This window comes from Poecilia latipinna, unplaced genomic scaffold (genome assembly GCF_001443285.1).
Source record: "Poecilia latipinna isolate Pla-1442-1.1 unplaced genomic scaffold, P_latipinna-1.0 Scaffold1835, whole genome shotgun sequence".
NCBI lineage: Eukaryota > Metazoa > Chordata > Actinopteri > Cyprinodontiformes > Poeciliidae > Poecilia > Poecilia latipinna.
In genome coordinates, this window is record NW_015114451.1 from 52,638 (window position 1) to 78,427 (window position 25,790).

At 37.5% G+C, this 25,790-nt stretch overlaps 1 protein-coding gene across 15 annotated transcripts in view; it reads right to left on the reverse strand.

Annotated features, from left to right (window-relative positions):
• Positions 1-219: 219 nt before the first annotated feature.
• Positions 220-25,790, reverse strand: part of sgip1a (SH3GL interacting endocytic adaptor 1a) — a 68,567-nt gene continuing 42,996 nt past the window's right edge. For 5 of the 15 annotated variants that reach the window (XM_015014621.1, XM_015014626.1, XM_015014625.1 and 2 more), the window contains 22 exons: positions 25,581-25,643; positions 24,548-24,611; positions 23,816-23,988; positions 21,520-21,528; positions 19,766-19,777; positions 17,984-18,005; positions 17,816-17,900; positions 16,260-16,345; positions 15,479-15,559; positions 14,835-14,909; positions 13,727-14,497; positions 12,745-12,866; positions 12,375-12,528; positions 11,115-11,174; positions 7,535-7,594; positions 6,545-6,656; positions 5,865-6,020; positions 4,805-4,940; positions 4,501-4,703; positions 4,124-4,188; positions 3,825-3,989; positions 220-3,012 (listed from right to left, as the gene is read on the reverse strand). In XM_015014621.1, the coding sequence (XP_014870107.1) occupies positions 2,990-3,012; positions 3,825-3,989; positions 4,124-4,188; positions 4,501-4,703; positions 4,805-4,940; positions 5,865-6,020; positions 6,545-6,656; positions 7,535-7,594; positions 11,115-11,174; positions 12,375-12,528; positions 12,745-12,866; positions 13,727-14,497; positions 14,835-14,909; positions 15,479-15,559; positions 16,260-16,345; positions 17,816-17,900; positions 17,984-18,005; positions 19,766-19,777; positions 21,520-21,528; positions 23,816-23,988; positions 24,548-24,611; positions 25,581-25,643 (2,697 nt within the window). In that variant the 3' untranslated portion in view covers positions 220-2,989. The remainder of the gene's footprint in view (positions 3,013-3,824; positions 3,990-4,123; positions 4,189-4,500; positions 4,704-4,804; positions 4,941-5,864; positions 6,021-6,544; positions 6,657-7,534; positions 7,595-11,114; positions 11,175-12,374; positions 12,529-12,744; positions 12,867-13,726; positions 14,498-14,834; positions 14,910-15,478; positions 15,560-16,259; positions 16,346-17,815; positions 17,901-17,983; positions 18,006-19,765; positions 19,778-21,519; positions 21,529-23,815; positions 23,989-24,547; positions 24,612-25,580; positions 25,644-25,790) is intronic. The other 10 variants (XM_015014628.1, XM_015014632.1, XM_015014623.1 and 7 more) reach the window with 9 other exon arrangements.

Genomic DNA, 25,790 nt, shown 5'->3' on the forward strand with positions numbered 1-25,790 from the left:
AGCCAATGGGATTCACATTATTAAAACTCTGAATCCGTAAAAGCTCGAGCCAGTCGCAACAGCGCCAAAACTTGCAACAGATTTGCTGAAGCAGGGCCATTTGACAGTCAGGGAAATGGATAAAAATCATCTTGGTTTGACTAAAAACAGCTGCATTATATTAATCTGCATAAAGGAACTTCTGAAGCTTTATTTAAGGTGCATTTTACACTTTTTTCATTAAGATAGATTGATATCTTCAGTTAAGAAAACAAAATGTGTGATACTCTGAGTCTTATAGGTACTGGCTAGGAAATATTTAATAAATAAATATAAACCCAGTCTTTATGCTAAGTGAACAGTCCCCAGGCAGATATAAAAGGTAATGATAATTCCAAAATGTCAAACATTTCAGTGTGTATATGTAAGTTTTACTCTTTGAAAGTTCAGTTGCTGTAACCAACTAGCTTTAATAGAGCCTGTCATATGGTGCTGACACATGACATTCAACTGCTATCTGGCAAATCCATCAACCTGCAGGTGGAAACTGACTCCAGCATCTTGGACAGAAGACAGTAATGTTGAGCTTACATGTTTTATCAACATAATTATGTTTTCCTGGACCATTATCCCCTTAAAAACTAATGAGCATGAACCCCCAGGCTACCCTGGGTTGTTTCCTGTGTGTTTTGCCTGCGGTGCAGTTTATGTAGAAAAAAGTCGCTTGACTCAGTCGTTAGTCTGCAACTCACATATGCAGTTTCACAACTAAATGTTCTCATTAATTAAGTACTTATTTTTCAGGAATGCAAACTATAACCGATTCTTATTTTACAGCAACTTCTCTTCGTCTTATATAAAGTCATTTCAATCTCCATTTAAAGGTGCAACTGTAAAGAGTTTCAAATGTACTCTATAGCTGCAAAAGCCTTTAATTATATTTATGGCAGATGAGAGATAAACAGAAGTACTCTGCTGTCATAACCAACATGTCTGATATTTTCTCGGTGTTTTACTTGGACACAATATTACAATCTCCCAAAACTCTGAGGAAACATGACACATTATAAGACATATGATAAATTAAATCAATGCCATGTGTCTTAAAATAACATTGCACACATGCAATCTTTAAAAACATCTAATTAGCTAAAAATAAACATTCTTATGGTGGTGTAATTGCTTTTATTCTGCCTCAAAACAAACGTAAAACATTTCCACATAAACAAATTAAAACACTAAAATAGTACTATGATAAGAAGATTTGGTCTCCCTGTATGCATACATGTACTGCAATTAAAATATAGTACATGTAAAAGCAATGCAAAACACAAACAGTGGAGTACTTCCAAAACAAAATGGTTCAAATATTCTGCCAATCTGAAATCCAGAGATCACTACAAAGGTACAGGGCAATATCAAGGGTACTACAAGCCCCATTTTGGTTTAGATTTTTACTCTGGCAGACGAAGCTAAAATAGAAGTGGGTAAAAATAAATGGCTCAGAAAAACTACTCTAGATGTTGGAAACATGACTTTTGTTATGCCCTCATTAACAGCTTGTTATGGTAACAGCCACTCACACCTCATTCATAAGCAAGTTGCAGAAAAGTTGAGCTGATTCGATTTACAATGTGACTAAATGGCGATTGCCAACTGCAAAAGATTCTTATATATGTGCAATAGAAATGATTGTATAAAAACTATGAAGGGGTGAATAACCTCTAAAGAAGGTATAGAAGAGCTAGCTGGTTAGCATGAACTTTCAAAATAAAACGTACGCATATAACTTTATTGAAGTGTGGACTTCTAACTCTACGATAACACTGCTTTCACAAAGCATAACACGGCATCCAGGAAGATATTCATCATTTTCTTTAAATTACCCCACGGCCCCCACCCATATATAGCTCAAATCTTCTGTTGCACTTGAGTTAAAAAATTATATCTGAAATCAATTCAAAAAATTATACCTTATACTGTACACAAGGTTACCCAACTACACAGATAACAAAAAATGCAAGAGAATTCAAATATTTATACATTTAAGGGTTCCAAGTTGTGTGATACCATTCAGATTCTATTCATATACAGAATCACATGTTTTATACAACAAATCGTCATCAATAAATAAAAATAGAATGCTGTCATGTAACTCTGGTGTCTAACACTGCTGTTCTGGGAACAACAGAAAGGCTATCTGACAATACAAGGAAAACACCAAACGCCCTTTGAGATACATGTTAAAATGACACTGTACAATTCTTTTGTTCTGACAGGAAAACCCTGCATATTTCTTATTTAGATTTTTTTATTTTCAACCAGTGAACTGACTCATCAATGCAGCTGCCTAACACTTCTCAGTACAAGTGTGCAATAAAGAGATATAATTATCTGATTGTTGCATCAAACAGGATGCAATTGAAAGTCGTAAGACCCTGTAGTACCAGTATGTAATCCTTGAAAAACTATGTTTATGTAGCTACTTGAATTTGTTTTGATTAGATTGTTTCAACGCACTGACAACAATCATTAACAAAAGCATGTTTGCTCTGAGGTTTGTGATTTAGCATAACTCATTTCGTACTGCTGTACGTGCTGATTCAACTGTGTGGGCTGAGATGTGTCACTGCGAAAAAGTTCCTCACAGACCAAAGAAAAATGCTCTGTCCAAGTCTTCTGTCAGGCAGCTGCAGTGAAACTTTATATAACACCACCAAACACTGACCAGAGGAGGATGGAGACAGAGGCACAGACTTTAGAGAAGGAAAGAACCCAGGTGTCTAACTGCAGCAACACACGTTTTGTATGAGATGAGTACAAATACTATAATTACATGACGTGAAACAGTTCCACAATGCTATATGCAAGTTATACAATACTGCTGGGTAGGCTGCAGACCTTGTCGTGTGGGTCACAGGAGTGTCTGGTTTGGGTCTGTCCTCTGGTCGCGTTGCTAACCTTGGTCCATGACAGTCTTTCAGTTTATCAGTGCTGCTCTTAGTGGGGGTCAATTGTCAGCCAGGTATTTTCCTGAAAGATACAAATAAACTGCTGCTGTTACTGGGTCACATGTGCAGTCATGCTACACACTGAAGGGTGTGTGTGGAAAGATCCATGGCAGCCAGACTGTGTGTGCTACAGTGGTAAATTAGTTATACAGTGATGAAAGAGAATTGCTATCCAATGACGCTAGGTTTTTCTATGCCGATAAAACAACAGTGTGACAGAGGTATTAAAGTTGCATGAAGAATGTTTGCATCCAAAAAACACCCCAAGTGCACAAGTTATACTGAAAAATGTAAGAAACCTGTTATGTCATTCATGTAATGAGCACTACTTAAAAAAACAAAACATATAAGCTTAAGACTATAGGTGGGTGGATCGGCCCAAAATATTAATAACATCAACATCAAGTCAGTATCAGTATTGGTTTCAGATTCTCCCTTTGATTTTATTTTTGTACTGTAGATTTTGTTTTCATTAGCTCTCAAATTCAGATTTTTTTGAATGAACAAAACTGTGTTTTGTCTTTGTGTCGTTTCTGTTTATCATATTAATATATTATGATAGTTTTGTAGACACCTTCAAACTTTGTCCAAATTCTTTTTGACAAAATAATTCAAATAGAAAAAGCAGAAAACACGTGATGGTCAGAAGTTTGATGTGATCAAGCCTAAATAATAATAAATAAAGATATCAGTGTCCGTCTACCTGGTCACCTAAAAGTAGCTGGATAGGACTGATTAAAATAAATAAATAAAAATGTAACTATGGAAGCAAAGCTTATAGATATAAAAAAAATGTTTCTGTTTGGATAAACTTTTGAATGCAGAGAAACTTACCTGCAGCAAACCTCTTTTTAACTAGAGAGAAGCGATATCCTGGTCCAGCCAGTTCAATGTCACATCCTGACAGGTTGCTGCCCTCACTGGTGAACTGCACTGCCAGTGGCGCCGGTTTACTGGGACCCTCTGTTAGCTGGAAGCGTGCCAACAGGGACCCCACACCTGGGCCAAGAAAATGAATATTGAAAGATACAACAGTGATACATTTACATAATTATTTTAGATAAATGTATATTTTACTTCTGAAACAGAATCTGAATATGGGCAGAAATTCATCTCAAAGCTGTAAACTATACCTCCGTTTTCAGATTTCTTGGAGATATCAGGGATCTTCCATAAGATTCTTTGCTGCTCTGCATTCCTGTATAGATAGAAATGGAAACATTTATTTGAAGCCTATAGAACATTTTGGAATTAATGCTAAGATTTAACACCTAAGGTAAATAGAAACCTTTTTTCAGCAAAATGGTATTTGAGTAAAATCTTAAATCATGTAAAGAAAGTTTGATGTATTTTTTTCATTACATTATTATTTAAAATATTAATGTGCTTTATTTCACGTGCACTTGAACTTCCTAAACGAACTTAACCACATTGTTTCAACAAGCTGACATCTTTAGGTTGTAAGCTAAACAGTGTTTAATAATCAACTAGTTTATGATTTGGTGCATACCATACAGCAGGAGGTAGGACAGCTTGTAATTTTGAAACACCTCCATCGATAGGGACGAGAAACTGGACGTTGTTGAGAGCCATCGGCGTCGACATGGCCTCCCCGTTGTATTTGTAGTCTATCCTCAGGTCAGTGCTGGTGGGCTCACATCTCCAGCTCACAGCCAGGTTCAGAGGAGCCGACTGGAGGCCATTTGTTGATACCTAAACGCAGACATGTGTTAAGTATTGAGAGAAATACGTTTTTTTATGGAACATGTATTTCTCTCAAAAGGACCAAATGTTTGGTCTCTGGCTGAGCTAACCTGATACTTGAGCATGTCGACGTTGTAGTATGTTGCCTGCGGCTTCTGCTCAGCCACCTTCTTTAGATGGGATATCAGGTTTGGCATATTCACCCAGAAGTCCTTTGAATCAGCCTTAGATTGTGTCGTGGTGTCGCTGGTTGGTGGAGTAAAAGAAAGTAATCACAACCCAGACAACACACAGAACAATTGTGATTTTCAAACACAAAAAGGAAAAAAAAAGCAAGCACAAAGCTTGACGGCAGATATAAAAAAGTACCCAGAAACATATTACTTTAATCAAAAATGGGCATAGAAATTTTTTTTAAAAACCAACACAATAGGTGATTTACCAAGGAATTCATTTTCATGAACCAAATTAAATGATTTCTATTTAAAGTCAAATTGATTCATGTCATTGCTTCATCATTCATTAAAAAATTCAAAGCAAATTTAACACCACATTAAAAACTACAAAAGTTTAAAGGTAACTAAAATTCTAAGTGAGGGGAACGTGTAATAGCCTTCATGAAGCACAGGGGGCAGTGCTACATTTCTGTCTGGCTGGAGAAAAGGCCAGCCACTTTGATGTTTCTCTGGCATTTACTTAAAATACCTTTAAACTATAGGATAATATATATTAAACTATATATTATTGTTTATACTAAACAATAATATAAACATTTTAAAGGTTTTAAAATTGTAACTTTTTAAAGCCTCAGTACATCTTGATCTCAGTGGTTAATAAATGGGTAGTTAATAACAATCCAATAGAAAACTGAACATCAGCAATTGCAACATTTGCCATTTCTAACATCCAGTATAAGTTTTTATTTCATTAAATCGACAAGTAATGCTGGTAATGTTAACAAAATGTGTAATGCAAGGTGTGTCTAAAGGTCTAATATGAATTTAGTGAGGTTTAATTCATTTATTGCACTCATGTTAAACATTTAAGCTAAAGTAATAAAGTTAGATGATAAGTGCCTCAGCCTTATTAAAGGCTCCTTGCTTCACAGAGATACTGTCTGAGGTGAAAAGGTGTGTGAACAAGGTGGTGAGTTTACGGTGATGGTATTACCAGCAGAGCAGCTGGGGGTTAGGCAGGACATGCTCCAGTCGGCTGTAGTTGGTTATGCTGAAGGTTAGCACGGCAGGGGACGGGTTATTGGCAAAGTGCCGTGTGATTCCTGCCGGAAACGACAAAACCATCTCACCTATGACCTTCACAACACACCTGGAAGAAAGAAAAGTTGTAAGTTGCAGACAAACATCACCCAAATAATTTGTAACATTCTTATGTTCTGTCCCCTCTTTGATTTTCTTTAGATAATACATCTGAATCGTACTGTTTCGAAATGACTGCATGCAATTCAAAGCAACAACATCATGAGTAGCAAGCTAAATTAAGAAAACAATAAAACATTTTGTTTAGCCCACAGTAAAGCAGTGCAAACACAGTCATGACCAAGCCTAAAATAAATCTATTTGCCTACACATGAGGCAAATAAATACAAAGCTATTCTAAATGCAACTTTACATTTACTTTATAGCAATACATTGTTTTCCCAAACTTTCTTCAGTCTAACTCCTTCATTTTACAAAAATCCAGTGATATTTCAATAGCTGTAGATGTCATATTGGAGCCAAAACAGAGACATGCCACATTTTTTAGTAAATAATATGGACTATTATCCTTTAGATCAACTCCATGAACTGACTAAATAATTTTTTTTTGATGTTGTCAAATTAAAGACATACTTGCTGGGGTCTGCTCCTTTAAAAAAGGCGTTGACAGTCTCTGTGAATGCCGCGGCCACAGGAAGTGTGTCCTGGGCCCCCATAGTGAGAGGGCTCGGTCCTCGGGAGCAGCCTAAAATCAGGGCAAAGCAACACAAAAACAGAATTAAAACTAGCATGAAACATAGTGAACACATGACCAAATGAATTTGAAACCTTATAGTAAATAATTATTGATGATTTAATCATTTTTTTATTGAGAGCAGATATGTAACTAAAAAGTTCCAGGCCAGCACTTTTACACTCTTCCAATCCAAAAGTCCAAGGATGAAATGAAGACAAAACATTTATAAATGACAATGAAATGACATGAAAAGAAACATCACACATTCATAATGAATAGAAATACCAGTGTTAGTAAGGTTGAACAGCAAATTACACACAAAGATGACACATTTCTCTCTGCTTCTTGACTGAGAAATATCCCCTTTATAAAGTACAATTTCATTTATTGGCACAATTCGTAATACAGCGATGTTTGCTTTTATTCCCCGAATAAGCATTGCTAGGTGCAGAAGATGATAGCAAGGCAGACTAAGAAAAAGACAAGTATTTGCATGCTTATTTCCAGATGTATTTTATAGTTGCAGTATTTTTCACAAGATCACAGAAAATGACATCTAACCAAATAAACTAGAAGACCACCAAGAGGAAAAGTAATTATAAATAGATTAGTAAAGTGCACAAAGAAAGATGAATCTTCAAGAAGGAAAGTGGAGGTGAAATGAGACCGAACAATGTCAAAAGAGAGAAAAGAAAATGTTAAAAAATATATTTTAGTTCAGAGAAGGAATGCTCAGCCACATATTTAGCATGGTGAGGGTTAGAGGATCTTTTGAGGGAGGAGCTTAAGGAAAAGGGCAGCGTAGAAGGTAGGGCCAAGCTTGCACGAATGAGACTCAGAAGAGTGTTTATGTGTGTGCACGCTTCCCTGTTACCGAGGAAACTTACCTTCAAAGGTTAAATAAAACTTCCCTCTGTCAAACCAAACAAGGGATGGCTGGTCATTCTCTGTGTTGGGTGGAGGGGGAGCAGTGAAGGGGAGGAGGTAGAGGGATGAGAAGGTGGGAGGCGGGTGAGGAGGGGGGAGAGAAGGACAGAAGCATGAGTCTCACATGGAAGGTCTATCACACGTCACGGTGAAGTGAAACGTGGAGGGTGAGGGCCGGGTGAGAGGAGAGACAGAGCATGGAGACACTGCCAGGACGGAACATGTGACGAGATGGGAGAGATGCATACTGGCCAAAAATTGGGTGACTGAGACAATGCTGGACTCGGGTAGACATAGGGACAGCCAGGCTTGTGCTGCTGAACGTTGGTCAGGATGGATTTCAATGTTGACTTGAGCTAAATAGCAAAGGGGACTGTGGAGTCTCAAATGATCAACACTATGATCAAAACTGAAAACATGAAGCAAGCGGACACATTTTCATCTGCGGTATTTATAATGTTTGAAATTTACGCCGATTACATTATGATCACAAGCTTAATAGTGTGTTCCCTTTTGCTGACAAAACAACTTTGATCTGTTGAAACATGACCTCTGAAGACGTCTAAGGATCTTAGCAGTAGATCCTTCAAGACTTTAAGTTAAGAGATGGGACCTGAAGGGATCTGCTTTGTTTGTCCAGACCATCAAATACTTAACTGATGGTTAAGTATTTGCTTGGGGAAACAAGACATTCTTGTTTCCCCAAGCAAGAACACCTTCTTCCATTGCTCTGTCCAGTTCTGATACTCACATACCCATTGTTAGTGGTGTGGGTGGTGGACTGGAGACAGCATTGGCATCTTGGCTAATTTCATTCATAGCAAATTATAAAACGCTTTAAATTCTGACTTCTTTATGTCAGAATAAACAACAACTTCTCCAGCAGTTTAAGCTACAGCAACTCAACTTTGGGTTGGAATTGTGGTTCAGCCTTCACCACACACCAGTAAGTCTCAGCTGCCCATGAACATGTTGCTGTTCCCTCCCTGAACTCCAATTTAAACATACCAATCACTACTGGGAAGACTACACAAGAGCTAAATCTTGAAGATCCTCTGACTCAGTCATTCTGTAATCACAATTTGGACCTTTTCACACTCAGGTAAAGCTTTACATGATCCCATTTTTCCTAATACTAACATGTCACCTTGGAGGACTGAAATGTCCACATGCTGTCTGGCATTTCCCACCAACTAACACGAAGAGGCAATCTGTGTTAGTCTGTGGTAATAATGTTAAAACTGATTAGTGTATACACCTTTCTGATGCCATTCTATGTTTACATTATCATTAGACTACCATCTTCACATTATGAAACAGAAGAGATGGATGCAATGAACTAACACAAGGTGCAGATGGCAATCATGAGACCAAAACACAAGAAGAAAAGGTGGAGAACAGAAACCCACATTTCAGGCTCTGGAACTTGCTTTGAAAGAAAACTGAGAACGAAAGTCTGTTTAAAAAGCCCAAAAGGTGTGGTTAGACTTGAACAAATCCCTTCACAGAGGGAAACCCCAATGATGACATGTGTCCCATTTAAAAAATTTTTTTGGCCCACTACTTGCCAACAGCAACACATTATCTTAGTACGTATTTTAGAAACAACGTGGGAAGCCAAAACATGATATGGAAATTATAAAATCCAAACCACATTACAGCTTCACTCAAAGTTTTGCTTATAATAACATCATTTTCAGGTGAAAGTCTGGATAGTTTGACCGTTTGAGGTGGCCAAAGGGAAGTAAAACAGAAATATCAGAAAAATGAGCATTAAACTGAGGCAAACATGGATAATCGTGCTTTGTTCTGGTTGGAAAACAGTGTATTGGGGTATTCTGAAGCTTAATTGGCAACACAATGCAATTTTAAAAACAAATATTTTGGGGCAAGATAAAGATAAGTGGAAAGGCTCTTTTCATTAGTACAACAGCAGCAAGGAAAAATAATTATATTAAAATAACATTTCTTAATCCAGTCCTTATGCTCAACAACAAGGCAAAACCTTGGTTTTTGTTCATCTGTTTGTTGTGGCAAATCGCTGCTAATGAATGAGTGAGCCGACTAAGAATGTAGAGTGGTGGAACAAAATTAGCGTAATCCATTATGTGACAAACACAACATGTCCTTCAATATGTTTGAATGGGTTCAAAGGTCTCTGTGCCTGGAGAGTGAATGAGTGGCAGGTGTGAAAGGTGGAAGTCGCAGATCAAGGCACCTCAGTGAGATTGGGTAAACTTGAGGCTTGTACTCCAGTTGTAGAGAGACAGACATGAATACAAAACAGCTGCTTGTCTAATTCGACCTGATTCTCATGCCAGACTTCAAACCAGGCTCTGATCTAACACAGTGTGTGACAATGAGTGTTGTGAATGTGTGTGTGTGTGTGTTTGATGATCTCAAGAACCCTCATATGAGGGGCTCTTCAGACAAGCTCACCCAGAAACCCAGCACACACAACACTCAGAAACATTTATGGTGTTGAATACCGAGACAAAAGGAATCTGGGAGAGACTTTGCTGCACAAGAAAGGAATCTCTTGAAATATGAGAGATGGGAGGCTACCATGGTGACAGGGCAAGACAGTCACTGGTGCACAGTCATAAGACAGAGAGAAAAGTCTCAGGCAAACAGATGAACGGAGAAACAAATATTTCTTTTAACTGGTGTGATTCAACCAGGTTTCATTATTAGTTGCATTTTTGACCTGAGAAATAAACAGGATGAGAAAAAAAGCTACATTAGTGAGATAAATACTAAAATGTCTTTAAATATGTGAGATGAGAGCAAAACAATGAGAAAATTTCACTGACAAGCAAAAGGAATGCCATGAATTTATGGTATCTCTTCACATTAGAATGAAGAAAACTGATGTGAATGGAAAAATAAAGGTATTTCAACAATGGCAAAACCATGGCCTTTTTGGACACTTTGAAACATGTATTTGATCCAGAAAGCTTAATGTAATGTTATAAGCTGAGAGAATTGGAAAAATGGCCTGCTTTTATTGTTAAAGTACCTTCACTTTTCACTTACATTCATCAAGATGGCATACATAACACTCCAGAATGGCCTTTAAGGTCCTCAACCAAGATCAATCTCAGCAGAAACCACCAAACAGAAAAACTCACAAAAGAGCACTCCAAACCCACACTTTATAAAATGCCTTGCAGTCAATATGAAACAAACGCCTTTAAAAACTACTCACAGCACCAAAAGGAAGTTTACATATGTTGACCATGTGCATGTACATCATAAATATTAATGAATGGATATACATGGACACACAAATGGATGATACAGCAATCAGCTGGAATGATAAAGACACATATTTGATGGGGTCCAATGTAGACATTTTTTCTCAGTGGGGAATTTGCTGAATGAATCCAAAAAGCTGCATTGCCTGTTGTCTCGCTATTAGCTCATATTTATTGTAGTTGTAATAAATGATTAATTATCAATGGATACGTTACTGATCTCATATTGACTCCTATAGCATTCCATACTCCCCCCAAGTGCTCTGTTGGAGTTGAACTTTACCTGCAAATGAATCAAAGTGCCTCTCAAAGGTGGGCAGTTTGTCTACATAAGCATCATCTTCTGATAAGCCAAAGAGCAAACAAAGGGACAAAACAGCAAAACAAACAAAAAAAAAAGAAAGAATTTCAAACAAAAGCTCAAAAATAGGCGTACAATCAAGTATGTAAATAGAAAATGGAGATCTTAAATAAAAAGCAGCGGAAAATGTCAAAATTAAAAGCAGTGGAACTGAAAAGCTTACGGGGGCTTACAGTCAAATAGAAGGTATTTTAATAGAAAATAGGTAATGACTATAAATTGCCTAATGATCATACAAGCAGATTTGCCATTACCCAAAGGTACACCAAAATGAATGAAAGCTAAATCAAGGGCCAAAGTCATGATTAGTTGAAATGTTGGGATGCTTTGATGGGGCCAAACAAGTCTGTGAGCCTCAATGCAGTTAAGAGCTATGAACCAAAATTTACTCACAGCGATGTAAGATGGATAAAATACATTAAATTTTTTTCTAGTCTAAAGGTCGTTTTGCATTTGGTGTACTTAGTTTCTAACACATAGCTTTTCCTTTTTGATATTATCTTTGTATAATAGCTAATGACTATATAGAATGTTTTTAAACATCTGAGGTAATAATTACATTATTAAGAAACCTGGTAAACATCTGATCCTTTAAGTATACATTCTTCAAGCAATGGGACCTAAAAATCAGTTTGAATAAAATCCCCCTGCAATCGAGGACTTTTCTGATTTTATATAACTCCCGCTGCTCCATGGTGTTTGTATTTTTCATGCTGCTATGACTCAGCCATGTTACAGCCTACTGAGATTAGCTTTTATCCACTCACAACTCTGCACTGCAGGCTCCTTTACACAGACTCTAAATTTAGATCAAGGACTATGAACTGCTCTATCGTTAATTCATTCAAGAATGTTTGAGAGCGAAAATCAAAACCCTGCTTCATATTCTCACCTATCGCTCACATTCAGCATGTTTGCAAGCGTGAAATTTAATCAGCCCAATTGACACAAAATCGTTTTTGTCAAGAATTTCTTCTGTGTAAATGTCAAGTCTTTTAACACTTCAATTTAAATGATAAAAAAGTAAAATAAAAAAATGATCCAAACAAAAGGAGCAAGAGCAGAAGGCAAGTTTGAAAATGAATAAAACATTAAGTCTTACACAAGTGCGGGTGGACTATTTCTCTCAGTTTTTCTTTTTATATTAGCAGAACCTTCAAACATCAGAACTGGTTCACACACCTGACACAGACACACACAACTCCTTGCTAACAGTGGGTGTGGTAGCAGCACTCAGGGAGTTGGTGGAGGAGATTGAGGAGGTGCTCTCTGCTCGTGCCAACGGAGCAATGGGAGGGGGGCTCGCCGAGTGGATTGGTGGGCTGAACGGCCGGTTCTAAAAATACACACAAAAAAAAAAGGCAAAAATTAGGTTGATATTGACCTTAAATCAATATTTAAATCAGGTTCTGCTTGGATAAAAATATAAAGAAGTGTTTATCTTCTTATGTTCAACCTCTGCAGGATTTCTTGTTTACAACAGAAGATGGAAGATAAAGTAAACTCCTAGTTAGATTTTAAACTTATCACAAAAATACAAGGTCGATCTTACCACATCTCCAACAGCAGGTTTCCCAGGAGGAAGCTTGGGTCGTGAAGGGGGCCGAGGCGGAGGTGGGGGTGGGGTTGGGTTGACTGACGAGGGGGTGGAAGGTCTTACAGGTGAAGAGGAACCTGAAGATGAGCGCAGAAACCACGCAAGGCTCAGATATAGTTCAATCGCAGATATAGTTCAAATTTACTAAACTTAAATTAAGCAATAAAAACTGCAAATAAAATGACAAGGATCAATGCATTGTATATTTCCTGGAATAATAAATATTCTTCAAAAGCCTTAAATAAGGCAAATTATTCCAGTAGCATGATCCCACCTTGACAAAAGGCTATTATTTCAGTGGAAAGATGTCCCATATATTGAAATTGTTGTTTTATGCTAAATACCCACAATTATTGTCAACCATTTCTAAATGTGACTTAAGAAGTTAATCAGAGTACAAGTGAACTTTAATTAGTAATCCATCATGAAGTCATGTCATTTGTCTCATCTCTAATTCATTTCTCTAGTTCATCAGCTTCTGGCCATAACACGTCTCTTTGAGTTCAAAACATCTATAGAACATTGCAATATTTTTCTCCTTGTAAGAACAGCAAATGTTTATAGTTCTGTCTAATAAAAAAACAACAACAAACAGATAAGATTTTAATATATAAAGGTAACAAAATGGCAATAATAAGACAATATTTTTGCTGCAAAACAAAAGCTTTGTAGATAGGTTAAGTTTAAAAACTAATCATAACTCAGTAAAAACAAATCACTCAACAAACATGGAAAAATAACGTTCTGTATTCATCTGAGTCAAAACAACACTGTCCCTCCCCTCCAAACATCTGTTCAGTCTGTGCAAATTTAATAGCCACAATCCATCTGGCAGTTTGTCCCTTTCAACACCAATGAACTGAAACGTTTTTATATTATAGTCAATACAAAATCATAGCATGGCATCTGAGAACTTCCAATATAAATAAGTACTCACCACTATTTGTCCCTCCTGCTCCAGCTGTGGGGCCTGGTGATGAAACTACTGCACGGTACGTTGGAGGAGGAGGCGGCGGTGGGGGTGTGCTCCGACTTTCTTGGTTGGTATCTTTGGGAGAGGTGATCGTTTCACCTCCTTCCTCTTTGGGATGAGAGGCGTTTGTGTTCTTAGACTGCTCCTCTTGAGAGAGGACAAGGGGTGATGGGATTGAGGAAGCTGAGGGTTCTTCAGAAAGGAGAGTCGCCACTTCACGGGTCCCCTCCTTGGGGGCAGGGACTGGTGGGACACCAGCAGGTGAGCTAAGAGGGGGAGGGGAGGAAGCTGGGGGTGATGTATGCTCCTTTAATGCAAGTGGGGGAGAAGAGGCGATGGAGAGTGGATTTTGGTCTTCTGGTGTGGAGGGACCTGAACGTATAGGAGGCAAGAAAGGCTCCTGTGACGGAGGTGGGGAGGTTGGAAGAGGAGGAGGCGAGTCTTCTTTTGGGGAAAGAGCGATGGGGAGAGGAGGAGGTGACGTAGGTAGAGGGGGAGCAGGGGACTCAGGTGGAGGAGGGGAGGCTGGTGGTGGAGGAGGTGCTGGCTCTTCAGGAGGGGGTGGTGAAGACGGCATATGTGGTGCTGGAGGTCCAGCGGGAGAGTGTTCACTGAAGCAGACCCACTTGTCGTCTGTATCTTCACCAGCAGGGGGAGCCACCTCCGGTCCAAAAATGTTGTCTAGGTCTGCTATGGAGGGCTTCCTGCTTGAGTCATTTGCATCTGCTGATGCTTCTGGAATGGAGACCAGAGATAAATGTTACTTTATTTATACATTTCTGGATATAAAGTTTTGATTTTTATAAATTTGATAAGTATATTTATATAATGATAACCTTTTAATTGTCAATGTCAATTTATTACTACTAACTACACCAAAGTGCTGCACAGTATTTTTAAAACTTATGTAAAGCACTTTATGTAAAATTTGATTTTAAGAAAAGAGCTCAATGAAAACCGTCAGTTCAGCCATTTCATGCACAGTATGTTGTTAAAATAAAATTATGGTTGAATATGTTTATCATTAAAAGATTTTAAAAGTGAAAAAAAAAAAGGCAGAAAAAATTCTCACCAGCAGCATCTGGAGAAGGGGCTTCAGTTGTTGGGGGTGAAGTTGGGACATTCTTAGGCGGAAGGGGAGGAGGAGCTGAAAAAATGTTAAGAAAGTTATTGAATGGTTCATAGATTAAAACTATAACTGTTCCAATATTCTTGTAACTGTAGGGTGTGTTGCATGGGATGCAGATTTCTGGTACAAATAAAAAAAGAAGAGTGTCAGCAGATTAGCTTGTAATGACTTAGCAGGAATTACTACATCTGTCAAAAAACAGCAATACTTCTTATGAGTGGAACACAAAACCATCCATCATGCAGCACAGAACCTTACAATTCAGTCACCACCATGCCAAGTGCAAGGATAGGGCAGCACAAAGGAAGGGGTTGATGCAGCATGACTACAGAACCTTTGCGGTAAAACATACGTCAACCAATAATAAATGCTGTGGTTGTGTAATGGCTGATGAAATGAACCGGAAACAATTCTTTGTCTAGTGGGACGTGGAGGGGATCATGACCACATGGCTGTTTGATCAGGACTGTTTGCCAGGCCTGTTTGTTAGTCAGATGATGAGGGAGTTCACAGGGCGAGCTGGTGGGTCTGTGGAGTCATTCAGGCAGACGAAGAGCTGTGGCACAGAGTGGAATAATGAAACTTACTTCCTGTGGGGAAGGACCTCGTGAAAGAGGATTCAGGCTCTGAGAAAGAAGTCCCCCACACATCGGGCTCAGAAAGAACCACTAAGTGTAGGAGGGGACACAGAAGGTCAAGTAAAGGAAATTAATAGAGGGTTTCTCATTCTTTTATATATTTTGTAGGGAATAAAACATTCATCAGCTTGTAATAAAAATCTTAAATCGAGTAAGGAAATCTGTTAGCAGTTAGAAAGTGTTAGCTGGAAGAAAAAACTATGATACACATCATGAACAAACTGCCAAACAAAGCTCATAAGTACTGCATGTCTATTATGGAACTACACATGAGCAGCTACACCTGTGTGAATCAATGTATAGTGGTATTTTATATCAACTTGAGGTCATTATGCCTGAGGTGAAACTTATGTAACAGCTAATTGCTTTTTGATAGTCTGCAACTGAAAACCCAGAGGATTGAATGTTAGCAGTTACAATAGAACCTACGTATTAACCAACCTGCAATATACCTATAAACACAACCTTGGGGGGTTATCTTCAGCTTTGACCTCAGCAAAGACACGCTAAATTCACAACTACTGCAGTGAGTTCAAGAGAAGAAGAACTATGTAAAGACATGAGCGGAAGGCGAAGGGAAAATGTGTTGACAATCAAGTAAGACTAAGCTGACAGCAAAAGAGACACAGTAAGAGTATTTTCAGAAAGCCTCCATGAATCAATCCAGACAAAAACATAGACACATTTAGAGGATAAAAAGGGATGATGGATACAGGAATAGAGCAGTTACCTTCAGTTTTCTGTTCTCCGAAGGCTGTTTCTAAAGGAGGCCCAAATAAGGCTGTGGTGTCTTCAGGGACTGCTGTTTGCTGATTGCTGCAGCGGCAACAGAGTGAGTAAGAGAAGACAAGTGTTGTCATTTCACCAAATAGTCAGTTAACTATTTTAAGCCTGCTATGACACATTACAGTCAGGTAATGCATGGCAAGTCATCAAAATGTCATCACAAATTTAAATTTCCACCAGACTTTATTGATGGCACGTAAGGATTGATCAATCCATTTATGTTCAACAAGAATTTTCATTTATAAAGATGGAGGCATTCAAATAATTGAGGCAAAAATGTTATTTTCTGAAAATAAGAATTTTGTTATTGGGATTAAAAAGGGATCAGGCCAATCTGAACCCTTTTAATCACTTTTTAAAGTGTATTAATGTATTATACATTACTTATAATTACTAATCTCTAAAGTTTGGTTTTAATTATTTTTATTAAAGTCTTCCAACTCAAAGGGCAAAACAACCTAAGCAATGTAAGCCGTGACTTGAAATCCAGCATTTCATTTAATTTGTGTGAGTCAGGCAGTAATACTTTGCTCACATTGACCATGTGCACTATTGGCAAAAAATGCCCTCTTTAACATGATTATAACCAATTTGGAAAGTTTCATAAATGCACTGCTTCCAAGTAGGCAGATAACAAATACAAACTCTTGCACCAGTATTGAGAAGAAGGAAAAACTGCACTAACTGCATTGGTCATGTGGAGATACAGTGACTAATCTCTGTCTCCATGTGCAAAGAGAAGAGCCAATGTGACTTATCTGACTCCTCATGACTCAACAGACAAAACAATGAACACTGAAACAACTGGACAACAAAAAGCTGACATTCAGGTAAACCAGCATGATTCACCTACACAGAACTCACAATATAAACAACTGTTATTAGGCATTCACACAAGAGTAATATTAGATTTGGTGCTCAGTAAAAAACCACTGTTGTGCAGACTGACAGCTTTGCAAGCTTAATGTAGTGCACAGATTCCCACAAGAAGAACAAAAATGTTTTTTTGTTTTCCTAAGAAGTTGTTCAAAATTCCTAAGAGATGGTAAAAGTGGGGCAGTCTTGCAATGAGGTCTTTTGCATTAGAAGAGCAAAGAGTAATATCAAGAACATTATCTAAAAAATGTCCCATTTCTGAGCTCCACTGCAGTACTGGGGTGATTCTTCAAAGAAATTATTTAGCAAGCCTGAAAACAAACGCTGTCACACTTCAGATTTTCACTTGATTTAAAATAAGCTCTTGAATAATTTTCTTTCCAAGTGGCTGATCAAATCAAATCCCAATGAATTTATGTAATATTAAAGCTCGTGACAGCACAGTGAGAAATGTGAAAAAGTTCAGTCTTTTTGTGAAGTACTGTAAAACAGCTGCTATACAGAAACAGTGTTTTATTTAATGATAAATGCTTTGAGGGCTTTTTACAAAACAACAAGGCAAAACTATTTAATATTTAATATTTTCAGAAACAAAATGCATAAAGTGAGAACCATGCTTCATACCTGGATGGTTGAGGTGCTGGAGCTGGTGTGGGGGCCACAATGGGAGCAGCAGGAACGGCACGCCTTGGCCTGGCAATTTCCTCACCTGGGAGAAAACAGCATTTTATAGTACTTTACTCAAAACAAAAATACAAGTCTGGACTGAAGGGCAGTAAGAATGTTACTTACTAGATGTGTTCCTTTTAATACCCTATAACACGGAAAAAAAAAACAAAAAACAGTAAAGTATAAAAATGCTAAAAAGAAGAGGTACAAAGTAACACATTTAGATTTTACCTCTATGCTCAGAAGAAGCAAATACTTATTTGTAATTCCTAATTTCACTTACATGAAAAAATCACTTTAGCTCAAAGAGTAGGTGGTAATAATTCAAGGTCCTTCACCATAGTTTTTTTTTTCCCTAAAGTAAAATAATCCCGTGGTGAAAAATGTAGTGAAAGCCAACCATTAATATTTAGTTTTCTACAAAATCACACATAACAACTTAAAAGCACCCCTCACTATGGCAACACAATAAATGTAAAACAACCCATTTTTAATGTGTTTCATTTTGGAGCTCAGACTGCCTAGGAATTTTTAATTAGCATTTCTTTTTACTTTTTGGTTCCTTGGAAGTCTAAATATGACCAGGCGCAGAAACCCATTTTTCACAACTAGCTTACAGGATGGAAGAGGGTCTAAGTTTATCTCGTCACCAAGAAAAACCTTCCCTTCAAAGCTGGCTGCAGAGAACTGCAGCAAAGAGTCGCATCTTGGGGACCCCAGTGTCTGTAACAATGCCTCTATCTACCTGCCAATCGGTTGTTTAAAAAGTAAGCCCAGAAAAGTAGAATGAGAAGACATTATAATATTTCTGCAATCTGATATTGTGCAGCTCTTTGTGGACTTTGGCGTTACACCTGGAAACAAAGAATGAAAAGCAACTAAACATGGCTCAGGATGTGCATCACATCATGAACTCTTTGAGGACACTTTAAGTCATTTTGATAGCTTTAACTCTGCAAACATAAAATCAACCCTGTTCAATGGTCTTTCTAAATAAACTGGTTATATTAATTAATTTAGAAAAAGCAGTTATTTCAGCCTTTTCTGACCCTTTAACCCACTGAACAAATGAACCAAAAAATATTACTGTGAGATTTTGTTACTGCACAGTGTTGGTAATAAATATGGACGCAATTCAATTGAGTTTAATTATATTGCAGCCTTAAATCCTCCTGGACGAACATGTAGAAACTGTGCGTACTTGAATTATTACCACCCACAGTGTGATCAGCACCACTTGCATGTGCATATAATAAAGCATAATCCTACTAGTTACTAGGAAAAAAAAAACTTTATTAGTTTCATATGAGAGAAAAATTGCATCTTAGAAGCCCTCTGCTGCCTGCTGTAACAAGAAAGCAGTGGATTGTCATCAAAGCTTTAAAAAGCCTTTAATTATAAGCTTTCTGAGGTGTAAGAAGCAGCTTGTGACAGCACTAAGTGTGAGACTGACAGTTGGTGTGCAAAATCTAAGGATCTTAAATTTGGCTGACAAGGTGATAATCCAGACATTATTGTCTTTTTTCCCCACTGTGATCCTAACAGAAGTATGAATTCACAGTGGGGAGGACACCACGAGCAATCAAAGGCTGGGGTGTGTGAGAGGAGAGTGTGACAGGAGGGGAGGACACATGAGCAGATGAAGAGACACGATGGAGAGAGACTGGAGTGAGACATCAAAGAGCCAGCTGTCAAAAGTGCAAATTATCACCAAGCAGACAGAAAAAAATAGAACATAGATGGAAAATCAAAACACCTTTAAGACTAGAGATCTGAAGAATTAGTAAATAAAACTTTAAAAATGCTTATTTTAGCTGAGGAAATTTCAACTCTTGCTGAAGGGTACAAGAAGCCATGTGATATATTTAGTGTCACCCCAGTTAGACAGATGGAAAGGACACTTACCGGGCTACGTCTCTGTGACCAGCATAAAGGAAGAGAGAAGAGATACCTGATCAGAGAGTGACAAATCAGTAAAGAGGACAGCATGTGCATCAGAAGAAGACTGTTTGGCCTGGCTGACTGTCGTATTTCATGAGTAATACTTTTTCTGTTGAATTTATGAAACATCTTTTCAAACATTTAGTCAAGATAGCTCAGGGTGATTTATTGAAACGGATATGTATGTTTGTAACTATAGCATTGAAAATGCATTTGCCAGCCTACTGCGACTGGACAAAATCCAAAACATCTTGTAGAGCTGCCTTATTAATTCTGTTTCTTTAACGCCTGCTGTTAAAACAGAAACTCTGCCACCTAATCCCAGCGAGGTTCCTTTCATTTCCCTACGTAACCTCCCATCTGCCCTCTTCCACTCTTTAATTTCTACTGAAATCACTCCATCTGCTCGCATCAGATCCACCTCACAGCAACCATCTCTCCCTCCATTCTCTCTCACTCTTTTGCTTGCCCCAGTTGTGCAGTGAGCCATGAGTGATTAAAGTGATGTAACAGAGGGTGGGACATGCTAGTGGTAGGAATTCATATAATTGGATAAAGTAAGGAAGGAAAGACCTCAGTGAAGGCTGACTCAGCCAATTGTTGCAGCTCTGCTGAACGTAAACAGGAAGTGCATCAGAGCTGAAATCCCTAGTCCATTTAAAGCACTACTAGTGGTTTATCATATATTGAATATGCGACAAAATATAAATATTTTTTAAATGCTACATTGTTTTTGATATTTGTAAAACAATAAAGGATTTTACATTATTGTGGTTGTTAAACTCAGACAAGTTGGCTGTATTTTAAGCAGACAAATATTACTATCTACAACAGACTGAAATAATGATAAATATGGAAAATATAAAAATAAATGGAAAAAACAAGTTCCAGTTTTTCTTTGGAATAAATGCAAGTATATAAAAAAAATCAAATAGATATGCATTTTGAGAGGTTGTCATAACATTTCAATTTTCAGTATGACCCCAATACTTGTTTCCTTTAGAATATATAATCTCAGAACCAGCAGACTAAAGGCTCCACAACTAATTAAATCAGATCAGTCAAACACAGAAGAAATACACCTTAAAGAAAAAGCTCTTGCACTGTATGTAGCACAGCAAGAAAGAAAAATTTGGAAGTGGTTTAAAAGCAGCTGAGCAGCTACAGAAGCACAATGCTTCTCTAAAGTCTATATCTGTTAAAAAAATCATAAAATATTTCCATCTTTAATGTGATATAAAACCTGTGCAATTCCACAGAGGTATGCCACATCTCTCCTTTGCAAGATCTGCCCACTATACCAAACAAAGGTTCTCCATATCCACAGTTTAGTTTTAAAATGCTGTGAATTTTGTTGTACCCTTGTCCTGACTTATACCTTTGCACAATACGGCTGGATCACTTCCATGTTTTTTAACCTGTCTGATTTTATAAGTAAGGAAGCATGAAGACAAAAGGAGATTCTGCACTTTTGGGATGTACTAAATCTGCTTTAGATTTAAGTTGACAAAAGTCAACATTGGCGATTTACCTCACAAATACAAGACTAGTAATTGTGTCATCCCAAGCTGATTTCATACTTTGGCCCAAATTTAGTTTGCATATCAGCAGCTACAAAAACATAGCACATGCATTTGTAAGCAAGACATATTTTTAGAGCAAAAAGAGCACATAGTTAAGAAATGCATATAAAACAAAGATAAAAAGCAGAGTCTTACCGGACTCCTCTACAGGGGTTAGGGTCATTTTAAGCAGCAAAGCAAAAATATTCAAAGGAAGAGAAAAAGGTAACAGAATGTTAGAAGGCTGAGAGGGTGTTATACACACAAGCAAAGCAGACATGGAAAGTGATCTCCAGTTGTAAACACATATTTTATGACAGTTCTCTGAGGAGAACTGGATAAGTTGTCAACAGATAATTTGTGTAAAGCTTTTGTGTGAAATAAGCTGTAATCCTGCATCATCATTGCTTCATCACAAACACTTTGTAACTCTGACAAAGTTTTCACAATCTGGGGTCAGAAGAATGTTATTGTTAATGTAATGAAATACCATCCAACAGACTAAAGGAATAGACTTGTATGCACCAAATGGGCATTTCTTGGTTGGTAAAGATTTCTGTTCTTCTTTTGGGTCTAACCTTCAAGTTCTGTTTTTTTATGTGGACAAGGACTAGATGTTCTTTCATAGAGGTGGTGATTATATATCTAATATAAAAAGCAATAAAATAATATGCCATTTTATGCCATACATAGCATGTCTCTAAATCTGATTAGTTTATTATTAAACTAAGAAAAGAGCTGATGAATGAAAATAGTGAGAGTTTAGTTTTGAAAGAAATTCAGATCTTTCAGTATTTTAGATGCTGATCATCATTCAAAGTCCATCAAGGGGAAATTGGCAGATGCCCTTCTCTGGTCAACTGACTGGTACATTTTTAGTTAATATGCAAGGGGTAAGACCAAGCCTGTCACACAACCAAGCACACTTAGAACCTATGTTTTTAATTATTAATAATTAAACATTAATAAGACAACGCAGCTGCTAAGCAATATGCCCACAAGTATTTTTCTGCCCAGCAGCACACTCACAAATACTGAAAGCTGAACAAAAATCCTAATAAATTTGTTATTTTGTGTTTTACTCAAAGTCTTCCACACATGAACCCAAACAATAAGAGCATAAAAAGACCTTCACACCTAATAAGGTTGACAAAGCCACTGGGTGAACCCACTGAAGCTGGATTAAATTATTGAGGACAGAAGCTCAAATGACCACAGGTAATGTCCTTTTATTGTGGACTGAAACACAAGTTCATTGTGTCCACTTTCCTATGTGAATAATTTAAAGCAGACACCTAACCTAACTGTCCTGACTGGGGAAACACAGGACTGGAGACCTGCAGACCAATAGGCATAAAAAAGCTGAGGGCTGCCTGAGGAACCCCCCTGCAAACTGCAGGCTGCATGATGGGCATGAGATGATTAAGTTCTCACAGGGACTTAATGTTGTGCTGCCTGGCAGCTGTGAACTTGTGGTTTAAGATGTAGACATTCTGAATAACATTCAATTACTATGGAATAATATGAAAAAAAATACAAAGTATAAAAGCCTTACAAATTTGTTACATAAATTCTAAAATTTCCAAAATTACTTAAAGCTGTTAGTTCAGTATTCAAACCAAAGAGTATGCGTGCTTGCTCTGCTAAATTATTGACAAAAAGATAAATATATATTATTAAAAGGTGGAATTCATTTAGGCCAATTTCACTCAGAGGAGTGGATTTGAAGAATTTATTTGTCCTTGTTTATTTTTTTTTAGATTACAGCTAATAAAAATGCTTCTATTTCTTAGAAATTAGAATTTCAAAAAATCAACAAAAAAGACATTTAGTGCAGTGATGTCATGTTATGGCGCTCTAGACAATCATGAGAAAGACCGCTGACTCAACAGTTGTCCTGCAGACAGTTACTGACACCCTCTGCAAGGATCAATAGGTCATTGTGAAAGAAACTTGCTGCCCACAGAAAGCAGTTTCCAAGCACATTAATGAAAAGTTGAGTGGAGGAAAATGGTTTGGCAGAAACTGCTGCACAATAATCTTTCACTCTCAGTTTTGAGAGAGGACTCAATTAATCATTATTTTGGGGAAGATTCACAATGTGTCAATACATTAGGAGTCACCACACGCAGACATCCAGCTAGGAACAAAACTATTAGCTTGCCTCTGAAACTTGTAAAAATTGAGATTAGAATGTCACTTGAAAAATTTCACTTCGCATATAATTAATGAATATAAGAGAAGTTTTACATTTTAATGGAGCTGCTGACTTAAATTATATTTTTGATTGTATTCTAATTTATTGCGATGCGCTCCGCATGCTAACAGTTGGAAGTAAAGACAAGAAGCAAAAATGAGCTATGCACACATGTAACAACAACCTAAAACATCACAAATCAATTCTGCTAATGAAGGACAGCAGCAGGAGGGCATAACCGTTGGGGTTACTCACCATAGGAGACGGGGACAGGGCTATGTTTCCTATGGAGGCTTTGAGCTCATCAACCGAAGGAGCCGATATGACACAATCAGCTGGCAGCGGTTTGATTTTGATTTTGAATTTCTTCTTGTGGTCCTCTTCCTCCTCAGACTCGTCAGACGAGAAGAAATGGGTCTTTTTGGTAGGTGAGGGCACAAAGTCAAAGAAAAAGTCCAAACGTAAAACAATCCAGCTGATTTGACCTCTAACTGGGATCCCATTTTAAATATGGAACATTTAACACAGTATCTCATTACAGGTAAAACAAAAGCCCTGTTTCTACTTCGTGATGCAGTGTCTGCTCCTAATTAACATATTTTCCTTTTGAGGTTCAAACAATTGTCCCTTCAGTTGTTCAGTTACTGTCGAAGTTAAAAACAACAACCACTCCTCTGCACAGTGTGATGAGAAACATTCGAAAGGTGACAGAAAACAACATCGCCTGAAAGGTTACAAAATATACAACTAATCTAGACACGCCAGTTGATTAATGTGATGTTTCACAGAAAGGTTATAAGGTTTTCACAAGACATTTGAGGTATAATACTATAATACAATTACTAATTAGTAAGACACTGTTGTACATAATCTTTTAATGATCTTCTCAAGATATTCTTTGAAAACAAAACAACTGATCTGTTTAAAGAGATGTGAAAGAATTTTGTCATGGACTAGCAATGGTAAATCAGGTTGTGCTGAGGATATCTCCTTCCTCTGACTCTTCATCAGGTCTGATGCTGTAGCCTTCATCATCCAACTCAGGGGAGTTCTGAAACACACAAACTGTAAATCAGTACAGACCTATAAATGTGAGTACAGTTCAAATGTTAACACTGGATTTCCAGTCGTAGCAAATTATGTTCATTGAAGCTAAACGGTAAATTGAAAAAGTCATGCTTGTCATTGACTGATAGGTATAGCTCAGTTACTGGTATCAATGTACAGCAAAGTGCTAAAACATTCTATTATGAAGCCTCGTCTCTCCTTGACCTGTTTCCGGACACTTCCAGTCAGCTGGTTGAAACATGGCAACTATAAGCTCTTCTACCATTTACAAGAAAAATAAATGTGTCTGTTTGGTTATATCTGGTTAACCAAAGAGCACTGCCCATGCATCTTACTAATTCGACTATGTAGAGTATTAAAACTGCACATAAACCTCTAAATATGAACAAATCTGCATGACCAAACACCAATTGTCCTCTACCTAAGTATGTGCAGCACGGGCGTAGCTGGCTTTATCACCAAACCGCTGCACACCCATCACTACATTCATTTTTCCTTGTGGCTCCATGTTTTCTTGCTCTCTTCCATAGTAAGAGACGTATGCAATGTGGGGGTGAAAGTGCAAAGCTTCTGTTTTACCCTGGATAATGCTGTACAACAAGATCTCGGCAAAGCAAACATTATAGGAAACACTCTAATAATTGTAAGAATTAATATAATGATTGGGTAGCAATAGGAATAACTCCTGTTTTTCTGTTTTGCATAAAACAATTAAATCATTTTGGGGTTTTACTGTTAATTATTGGTCTTAATAACACAACATTATGTGTTTTTATTGATGGCTTAATATTATGAGACTTTATTCTGGCCTAAGTTTATTTGTCAACTACAATTTCTTTATGCAACCAGGGATAAAATAAGATCAACACTAGCTCTAAAGAAGGCTGAAATTTTGGTCTGATTTGGTGCAGAAGCACCGCCTCAACAACTTAAACCAACTAACTTTACTTACGTATCTTTCCCAGTCGATATCTTCATAGAAGCCATTCGGGGCTCCATTTGTCTTCTTCTGAGCCTGAGAAGACAGAAGCTGTTTGATTAAAATCCCTCCAGACACTGAAGAAAGAGTGAGTTATGTAAGACTCCACTTTATCTATTGCAAACTACAACTCAGCAGGATTCTTGTGCAATTGGATTTTTTTTCTCAGACGGTGTTCTGTTT